At 39.4% G+C, this 11,066-nt stretch overlaps 1 protein-coding gene across 1 annotated transcript; it reads left to right on the forward strand.

Annotated features, from left to right (window-relative positions):
- Positions 1–6,630: 6,630 nt before the first annotated feature.
- LOC306704516 (uncharacterized protein) lies at positions 6,631–9,587 on the forward strand. The gene is made up of 7 exons (XM_079170902.1): positions 6,631–7,012; positions 7,067–7,111; positions 7,765–7,801; positions 8,138–8,257; positions 8,369–8,497; positions 8,588–8,619; positions 9,139–9,587. Exons 3-7 carry the CDS (start codon positions 7,768–7,770, stop codon positions 9,424–9,426), a joined length of 603 nt encoding a protein of 200 aa, XP_079027028.1. The 5' UTR covers positions 6,631–7,012; positions 7,067–7,111; positions 7,765–7,767; the 3' UTR covers positions 9,427–9,587.
- Positions 9,588–11,066: the final 1,479 nt, after the last annotated feature.

An 11,066-nucleotide genomic window follows, 5' to 3' on the forward strand; every position in this document is an offset into this window, starting at 1 on the left:
TGCACCTCTTTCTCCGCCCATACAACCACGTCACAGCAACCACGTCACTGCAACAGGCTAAGATAAATAGATGGAGCAAACACAGGTCTGCACAAGCGTGCAGCACAGTTCATACGGGGTGGAGTCCTGCCCTGCTGAAGCACAGCATAATAACCTGGTTATAATGTAAACGAACACCATTTATAACAGCAGGGAAACACTATACACTGGGGGAGCAGACTTTAACATAACACAAGAGAAAAGAAGATGATTTGCCAGTTGTAAAATGAGACGAAAGGAGAAAACATTTGTAAACAATATTTATTTTGCCTTCTTTTCCAAACTCTCCTGTGGTAGAAGAAGTAGGCCCTACTCAATAGAAAATGAAAATCTTTTTTAGACTTTAGTCTTTTTGTTTCTGGTAAAATAAAGGATTAAACAGCAACAGAGGCTTATGCTCATACTTGTCCATCCAGTATTTACTGTAAGTTGTGGTGATGTTAATGAGCGTGGCATGACTGAAACCAAATAATAAGTAAGTCATTATAACTAAAGTGAATGGCAATAAACCCCATAACAACAAGGGAAATGATGGGATGTGATAGTAAGTCAAATCAGTGGTGTAGGGTGTGTGCATGAGTGCTGAGTGTGTTGAGAGAAGTAGATGTTGCTTTAATGGGAACAAAATCTTGGAGCTTTATCCTCGGAGAGCCCCGGGCCCAGGTGCCTCCAACTAGAGCGATCAACACCTCCAGATATCTGCTGCATTAAAGAGACACATACATAGACAAGTAAACAGCGAGGGGACGGTCACACATCCCTCCATAACAGCTGGGTCCTGAAGGGAATCCCAGTACCAACATATCATAACTATTATAATACAATACATTTTTCCAGTAACACCAAAACATGACAAAAATTGTCTGAATCCCAGAGTCCATATACTTTACCAATAATTCTGTTGTGATCTGAAAAGCATCTTAGGTGAACCGGTGACCCCCTCCAGCAGTCCAGCATCCCTTGCACCAGGCTCCCGCCCCATCAACCGGTGCACCTATAGGAAGCAGTTTAGGAGGTTAGGAAAAGACAAGAGGAGAACCAAGGAGAGCAACACTTAGTAAACCCTTATTACTGGGGAGCCCTGGACGACGCGTCCACCACCACGATGTCGGTCCTCTTTACATGATGAATATCCAAACAGTAAGACTGCAAAAAGGAGTGACCACCTGATTAACCTCTGGTTGGAACACTGCAACGAGTTAAGGGAGGTCAGTGGGGTTGTGATCAGTGTAAACAACTACAGCTGTACCACTGCCACCAACATACACATCAAAATGTTTCAAGTCCAGGATTAATTTAAGTGACAGGAGTTACTTTTCTTTGAGAAGAAAATAACAGGCGTGTCTATCCCCAGGCCATCTGCATGCATGAGGACGGACCCTGCACCTCCATAGCTAGCATCCACCTATATTTGAAACTGCCTGTCCAAGCGTGGGGCAGCCAGAACTGGAGAAGAGCAGAGGAGTGTTTTCACCTGTTTGAATGCTTCTTGACAGCCCAGTGACCAGACAAATTTAGCCTTACCCTTAAGCAAATCAGTGAGTGGTGCTACAGCTTTTTCTACAAAAACTCCTATAACAGCCAACAAGGCCAAGAAAACGCATCAACTCTTTTTCTGTTGTAGGAACTGGATACTGTTCAGTGGCCTGAACTTTTGCACTGATTAACTTGGCCAAACACCCGGCCGAGGTAGGTCTCAAACTCACACTTTGTAAGGTTAACCGTTGTTTTTGATTGAATGACACTATTACCGCTTTTAATGCAGTTGAAATGAATCACACCATATTTTTCAAAGTAATATTCAATGAAGGTGAAGTTAATGGAAGCTTCAAAGATTCCAATCACAGCAGCTGAATGAAGACGATTATGAATATAAAGCATCTCAAATTTATCATACAGCATCCCAAATATGCTTTCCTGACCAGATGAGAGTTTCTGTTTCAGGAGACAGAGAGATTCCTGTTGGTGCATGCAGTGTGAATGTTTTACAGTGGACATTTATATCTGCAGGCTTCAAGTTTTATTACAGGCTAAATTAGAGATGCATTGCACATACCGGTTACAATATGATGACTGAGGTGTTTATTCAATAAAAGAAAGGATTGTATATGTTCTACAAATATATTCATGAGAATCAGCCTTTAATTTCGCCCAGTACAGAGCACAGAGTCTGCCTAAAAGGTATTTAAAGTTTTATTTTGAAGGGCACTTTGATTAAGAGTGTTAAAAAAGACAGGGAAAAGAAGCATAACAAAATACATATTTAGATTGTTTTTGTTGGTTGTAACACAAGCACTTGACTGTTGATAGCCAATCACAACAGCTGTTACCTGTGTTACTGCTTAGTGTCTGATGGACTGTAAAAGAATGGAGTTTCTGCCACCTAGTGCCTAGTGCTTGAACGCTTCGCTCATTAAACTGTCTGCTGTTTATGAGAGGAGCTGCTGTGATTGAAATCATTGAAGCTTACGTTAACTCAACCCGCAACCTCGACAAAATATGCCTTAAAGGTATTCAAAGTTTTATTTTGAAACGAAATTTGGTGGAAAGTGTTCCGATGACGAGAAAAAGAAGCAGCGAATTAGTGGAAAATATAACATAGTTAACAAAATATAAATAAGGTGTCTGCTGTTCTTGAGAGGAGCTGCTGTCAAGCTGAATAGCTACATTTCTGATACTGTCTGTGTCCATGTATCTCCAAATTTGGTGATTATTTTCAGGCTGCATAATATCTAAGAGATTGACATTCTTTTTATTTAAAAAGAGAAAAAAAGATTTTCGGAGAAATCTACAGAAAAAATCACAAAGTGTCGTAAAATAAACACCTATATGTGTATATTGGATGCTTTTTTCACTTCAAAGAAAGAAAAGGGCTGCAGGGCGTCTGCATAATTGATTGATTAATATAAAAATTAATTATTAATGATGTGTTTGAATTTATAATTGCAGTTGACTGAAACATTTTACTGATGGCATATTAGAAATTGAGAAAGTCAGCCCTTTATTGGTGACTTACTAACTTTTCTAACGTCAGACTGGATGATTTCTTTTAAATGAGAGAAACACAAGCATGTTATTATATAGTTCATAGCCGTTCATAAAAGATGACTTATCAAAACATTACAAGTAAGTAAAGGTGTCTGCTGGCAAACTAAAATAAAAAAGATACAAAATAATAATAATAAAAGTGTGACGAGGAAATGTGATTCATCTGTTACATGTGAATTCCCGTGGACACAAACAAGACTGATCTGATGACTGCAGACAATGATGGAATTTATGAACATCAGTGCAAAGGCTTACAGGTACACAGAAACAGAGAAAATTATTTTTTAGGTAGCTTGTTGGACAGTCTCTGCTTTCAGATCTCCATTAACATGCTCGGGGAGAAGCTGGTGTTGGGGAACAGAGACAGGGAGGAGCGTTCTCAGTTTAGAGGAGGAGCAGGAGTTGGTGGAGGAATAAGCATCTCTGGAACACGACTCTTGTCATAGAAGGAATTGTCCTGGCGGCCCTCGATCAGCTCCTGGTAGATCTGGACGTGTGAAGTCCAACAGCGTCTGGAGAAAACCACAGTGAAAATGTGTTGTATTAAAACACCATGCATCACCAAACCTCCATTAAAAAAAACATTACACTCAGAGTCAATTAAAGGAGTGTTTACATTCAGAAAACAGACTTTCTAACATTTGAGGTCTTTCCTTTAATGAAGAGATTCAACGTCAGCTATTATTCCAAGAGGATCACTCAAACATGTAACATCCTTTTTTTAACTGAATAACTTCAACAGGATTTATTATTTCTAAAGACCACATGAAGTTAAAATACATGGCTAGATACTGAGACACTAATCCATCACACTGCTATACATCAGCCTGACCAACACTACCTTGAGTTCAGACTAGTGGGAGGAAGAAGAGCTCTCTCTGGTCCATGGAGTTCAGCATCACAGTCAGTCAGCGAATGGAAATACTTCTGAGACACCTGTCAGAATGTAAACAGAAAGACAGCTTTACTTTATCAGTCCAGAGATGTGATTATTACTCAGTTATGTTGTTGCATGTTATCTGAAAGCTTCTATTTACCAGTGTGTCTCTGGTCCCTGCTGTTCCACTCTTAGGTCTTCACATGGCAACAGGAGGCAGCGGTGCAGGTTGATGGAGGAGGCTGTAGATGGAGCTACAGTTGTCTGGCAGATTCTTCAGGTGGAGTTGGAGGTGCAGGGCGATGGTTGTAGCTGGAGGTTGAGGCTGCAGTGCAATAGACCTGTACAGTGGGTTCAGACTGTGTCCCATAACATTCAGTCTTGACAATATACTCTATCTATACTATGTCTTTGCTATTTAGTAAACTGTAAAACACTCTTGGTCCGGAGGATTATCTTGTGAACAATTTGAAAGAACAAGAATGAGAATGTCTCACCTGGTCGTCCCTGCAGCATGGACACTGTCTGCATGCTGAGGGCCTCCTCCTGCTCTCTGCTTGGCGAGCAGAAATTCTTCTTCCTGTCTGGCTGTCTGTCAGGATAACGGGAACATTACACTGCAACAACACACACTCACACTGTAATTAATTGCTGTAAATTTACGGAGGATTTATTAACATGGTATTTTACAGTATTTCATAATAACTGTAACATACAGTTAAATGTTCATCACTCGCATGTAAATTAACATTCAATGCCGTCAATTAACCATAACAGCAGACTACTGTAATTTATCAGCATAATACAGTATTTTCTGTGAAGTGGTGGTAATACGCTTCTCGATACAAGTTCAATCTAAGTTACATCATACTGTCTGTTGTAGGTTAATGTGTCCCTTATGTCGATAGAATATTTTTATTATTCAAACTGCTCATTGCCTAAAAGTAATTTTTGAGTGAAAAGACGTGAGCGACTGCTCTCGAACGTGACTTTGGAGCAAAGCTTCAGTTCATCATTCACAGCCATGTGGAGATCAACCGAGGAGCCGAAGTAACTTACGCTTATCATCCGAAATTCAAAGTCTCCAGTATTGTTTTTTCTTCATGATTATTAAACTGCTAACATCTCAGATAATGTTTTACTTGTTCTGTTTCGTTAGGTTGCTAATATTGGTGGAGCTAGCTCTGTGACATTAGCTAGCTCGAGCTCAATTAGCCTTAGAAAGGTTAGCTTGCTAACAGCATAGCAACTTAAAGTAACATAAGTAAAGTTAATCACCAATTAGTGTTAAGATGTAACGTTAGTAACCTAACTTGTGTTTACTTGTGCTATTATTGAACCGACTATAGGAATGCAAACGGGACGATTATTAAAAGGGAGAGGGGACCAGAAATCGCTGAGGTGTGTTCAAGACGATGAACAGTTGAGGTAACGCTAACAGTAAGGTTAGTGTGTGTTATCACAGGAGCAACATTAAAACCAGATCAAACTAATTTTAGTGTTGAACGTTAGTCCATTGTGGTCCATTGTCTGAGCTTAATTTCTTCCCCTAACGTAATCAGCTCATCACATAGGCATGTCTGTTGATTTAAACTGTATGGTATTGTTGTATTAGCTTTTTGCAAAGACTTGCACTGATATGTTAACACATGTGAGGCACATGCGAACCCACAGTTGCACACCCAAAGCTTCTTTTAAGTGTGTTTATATCCTGATGTCATAGAAATTCCCAGAAGTTCAGAACATTGTGTTTCTAAAGTTTTTATTTTGTTTGTTTTACAGTCACTCGTCATCAGAGATTAAGGATACCTGCCAGACGCTGCAGTCAACTCCTCTTTCAAGGTGTTCTCTCTCCTTATTGTTTTCATTCATGTGTGAGTTCATGCAGTTCAAATGAACTATAAATGTGTATAAGACTTGTTAACAAGCTAGACTGTGATGCAGTTCTATTACACTGTTCTTGACTATTTTAATTCAGTGTCTGAGGGAGTCACGCCGAGATCGAAAAGTGGCCGATGGTATGCTACTGTTGTTCAGTGATACCTATCCCTAGAGTGGTATGCCAGTACTTTTCCAACGGCACACCATTTCCTGAAGGCAGGTGCCGCTTGAAAGTTCATATTAGTAATCTATACCGTTGAATCAGGGTGGTATGCCATTCATATCAGTGGTGTGTATATATGTAAATATTAGTGGTGTAACGGATCACGGCTCACTCCTGGGAAAGACACCTCAGTATTTTACAGTAGTATACTGGGCTCCTTTAACAGAGCTTTTAAAAGAATACTCCACTGAAACTGATAAAATACTCATGCCACACTCATTAACATCACCACAACTTACAGTAAATACTGGATGGACAAGTATGAGATGTGTTGGAAAAATACAGAATGATATATGCATAATACTTGTACTTTTTCATGATGTTCGGTAACTGAGAAACAGACAGTGCAGCTGTCTCATTATAGCCGTGACCTTGCGGTCCACAGGATGTCTGTGAAGACAGATAACATTGAAGTTTGTTTCAAAGGTTGACTGGTTCAACGTGGTACCAACCCTCAGCATACTTTGTTATGAAGCTTGTTTATCACTGTGTATAAAGAACAGAAACTCAGAGACAGATCACATTTTGTTTTCATTTTCTATTGAGTAGGGCCTACTTCTTCTACCACAGGAGACTTTGGAAAAGAAGAAAAAAAAACTGAATAGCAGAAATAGGATATTGTTTACAAATGTTTTCTCCTTTCGTCTCATTTTACAACTGGCAAATCATCTTCTTTTCTCTTGTGTTATGTTGAAGTCTGTTCCCCAAGTGTATAGTGTTTCCCTGCTGCTATAAATGGTGTTTGTTTACATTATAACCATGTTATTATGCTGTGCTTCAGCAGGGCAGGACTACACCCCCTATGAACTGCGCTGCACGCTTCCTGTGTTTTATAACTTGTTGCTGTCAATGACCCACAGTTTGCGAGAGAGAAAAAGGGAGTGCACATCTGTGCAGCCCTTACAGCTGGCAGAGAGAAGACACGGGAAGTAGCGAGCTTTTGGTTTCTGAAGACTCTTTTAAACTGTTTGTTTCAACTTTCCTTTTTAAAGAAACATTTTCATTCCCACAGTTTTTGTCTGATAAGTCGAACTTCACAAAAGGTAGGCGGCAGTTTTTATTCTATTTCTTGTGTCATGAAGAGACTCTCCGTTTGTGTGTGGTCTAGTTGAAGTAAAGTACACGTGGTTGTCGTGTGAGTCTATTTAACGGTTCTGCTTGTATGTGCTTGAAGACATTTATCAATTTTACTCATCATACTCAGTACTGTTTGAATAGTTTTCAGTCACCGAGAGAAGTTATTTATGCAAACAATAACGTAGCTTAACTTGTTGATTACACACACACACAAACACACACACACACACACACCTACACACACACAATCACACACGAACACAGACACGCACACACACAGGCACACTCACACACACACACAATCACACACACACCCACTCTCACACACACACACACACACCTACACACACACACACACACACACACACACACACACACACACACACACACACACACACACACACACAACAACAAAACACTGATAGAATTAAAAGGTACAACATAAGAAGTTATTTTTGTACCAGCAGTATTTTCTTATATCCTGCTATATGAAATATTGTCAGCCAGCTCTTAGCTTTGAGTGCAGAGGATATAGAGAATATGAACGAGGAAACAGGATGTGTTCAGTCTTCTTTTGACTTTGTTTACACCTTGTGTGTTATCTTCCTTCTCATTGCAGATCATGGACAAGCTGAATTCAGAGAAGGGACAACTCCGTAAGTGGCTTTCAAGTAACCCGGATTACATCCTTCAGCAGTGCGGGAATATTTTATTTATGAATGAGTTTCAGATTTTTACAAAAATCAAACCAGTGCATTAGACAAGATGAGGGTGCTTTTAAGAATAATAATTCAGAAAGGAGGAGATACTTGTCAGCGCTGAAGGTAAAGATTAGCTGGTACCATTCCTGTATACGGCCCTACTCTGCACTGCACAGACTGTGAGCAAGACTCAACTTTGCGTCTGGCTTCAAACAAGTCAGAGGTTCAAGTTTGCCTTTTCTATCAATTGTCATTCATTTTTTGAATTGTGATTGTTATTAATATTTACAGGTTCACCAACAGTGTACGCGGATGATGCCAGTGTTGTTATCGCCAGAGTAATCACAAAAGCGAAAAAACCCATCAACTATAACATTGTAACAGGGGGTGATCCAGGACCTAGTCAGACCGGTAAACTTTCATATTTCTTTGTTAAGCTCATTTACAACTCCATTTAGGTTTGAACCTTTTGAACACTTAATGGCAACATTTGAACTGAGCATGTATTTTTTCTTCCTTCAGGAAATGCTACTGGACAGTTTCCCCAAGCAGATATCACTGCAACTGGGGGCAGTGTGGTTTGCATGGATACAATATCTGATGCTGATGGCGATCTCAATTTCTCAGTGAACACGTCCCGAGGTGGTGCAGGTAACATTTGACCAACTCATTACTATCGATCTGTTACGTATTTTTTCTTTCGGGGCATTTCATAAAGTCCTAACACTGCTTTCCTTTCAGGGAGAGCAGCTGGAACACCACCCTCCTCTCAGGTACAGTGACACACACACACACAGTGGTAGAAACCCTCACACAGTAATATACACGTTGATGGGTTAGTTTGTTTTTTCTAATTACCCATAGTGGGACAAACCAAGAACGTTTCATAAATACTTTTTATAGCAGCCTCGTATCACTCTTACTGAAATGCACATGACACGTTTAACATTTTGAAAACTAAGTGAGCTGAGCTAAACAAAACTCATCCCATCCATCACATTTCTACACTCACTTATCCTGTTGAGGGAAGCTTATCTTAACATAAAGGGGCAGGGAGGGGACAGCATACTGATCAGGTCGCCAGCGACAGAGCAAAGAGACACATTCACACTCACAGACATTTAGAAGACAGGCGATCTCCACATGCACCGCTTCAACACATGCTGACACATACAAGTGGTGTCCAAGACTGTCTGACATTTGCAAAAAGTAAAATTTCCCAAAACCAAACGTCTCATTGCATTAAAACCTCATTCATTTAGGATTAATAAACGAACCCTCGTCTTTCACAGGGCCCCGCTGTGAAAAAGATCAAGGAGCACAAGATGGAACTCATCAACTGCCTGATGGCAGATCACTCCTTCATTCTGCAGCATGCGCACGGCAAAGAAATCATCACACAAAGACAATATTGGAATTTGAAAGATATCTCTCCGCCAGAAAGAAATGTTACTAACCTGATCGATGAAGTGATTGTTAATGGACAAGACTCCTGCTCTCTTTTTCTTCAAGTTCTGAAAGAGCCTGATGTTCTCGAGACCTACCCACAGCTCATTGAAATCACAAAACAATGTTGCTAAACAATATTGCAAGTGCAATGTGTTAGCTACAATGTAATTGATAAAGAGGCTGTATTTTTTTAATGGTTGTGAAGATATGTTTAGTGACAGGATTTATCTTGTCTGTGTGCTTGATTTTGTACTTCTGGTAATGATATCTAATGGAAATAAATCATATTGAGCAGAAATTCCAGGCTGAAGGCCTCACTTATTATCTATTATTTAACACAGTTTGTTTCGAGTAAAAAGGATGAAATGTAATGACCATTTGAGCTGAAATTATCATCCAACCTTTCAAAAGCTTTTACTTAACAAGCTTTTGAATTACGTCAAACTATGGCGACAGAATCATGTCAATAATACTTTAAACTAAGCATCTGAGAAACATTTTTATCCCCAACCACACACAAGCCAATTAGTTTGACATGACTTGTAGTCTCCATTTAAGGAATGATAAGGCATTCATTTTAATTAAGGGACCCTTTACTGACTTTAATATCTGCACCTGATGGCTCATCCTAAAGTGAGCTATCAATTCTGATGTGTTTTACAATGTATAAAAGCAAAGCTTGATTTTTGCAGACTTGTATCTCTTTGTATCACATGCAATTAAGATACAAAAGACACACATTGTATAGAGACAATAGTAAGCACATGTAAAGCACATGTTGCTATTTGGTCCCGTTTGTTCACTGGATATTTATAAAAAATAACGACATAACAGACTAATGACATTTATCGGCAAGTTTGGCCATGAACAAGGGAACAACTTTTTATTTTTTCATTTATTGTTTTATTTGATAAGGGACAGCGCACATTAATAACAACATTGCTGTAAATGTGCCAGAGTTAACCAAGAGGCTATTTTTCATCTGTAGTCCCAAGAGGCAGATGTTAGAAAGTAAACCTAAAAACAGAATATAAGATTACATTTACACGGTTATGCAATACTGAGCCTTTACAATGCGTGCACAAACAATGAAAGAAGTGAGAATATTAATATCAGTAGTATCATCATTCAGGAGAGTCTTATACTTCATTGTCAAGTACTAACAAGACATGCAACACAGAGGCTCACAAAGTCAACACACACAAAGCAAATAAAATGAAGGATAACTATGTTAAAATAGAAACATGGACTAAAGACAATATTATGCCGCATTGTTAGACACTAAATCCACATCCACGTCAGAGGCACAAAACATAAAAGCATGCAGAGTATGTAAATATATCAATCAGTCAGACACAGCTAAACAACAATAAAAGACATGCATGCAGGTAGAAGAGGGTCGACCGGCAATTTCAAGACAGACAGACAGGTGACAACAGACAGATGGAGGGAAGTTCAACACAAACAGATTTAGGACAGTAAGGTGCAGTTACATTGCTGACAGAGCTGGGTACTAACGAACCATTTCTTTAAACGAGCTTTAAATGAACTGTATGTTTGTAGTTCTCTAATGGTCTCTGGGATGGAGGTCACTCTAGGATCTCTAATATGAATGTATCCGTTTCATGTGAATTATGTGGACACAAACAAGACTGATCTGATGACTGCAGACAATGATGGGATTTAATGAACATCAGGGAGCGTAGTTCTCTAGTAGGATAATATTGTACCATCAGCTCTTTAAGATATGATGGTGCCTCACCAATTAGGG

Source organism: Pholis gunnellus (assembly GCF_910591455.1).
Source record: "Pholis gunnellus genome assembly, chromosome: 12".
NCBI lineage: Eukaryota > Metazoa > Chordata > Actinopteri > Perciformes > Pholidae > Pholis > Pholis gunnellus.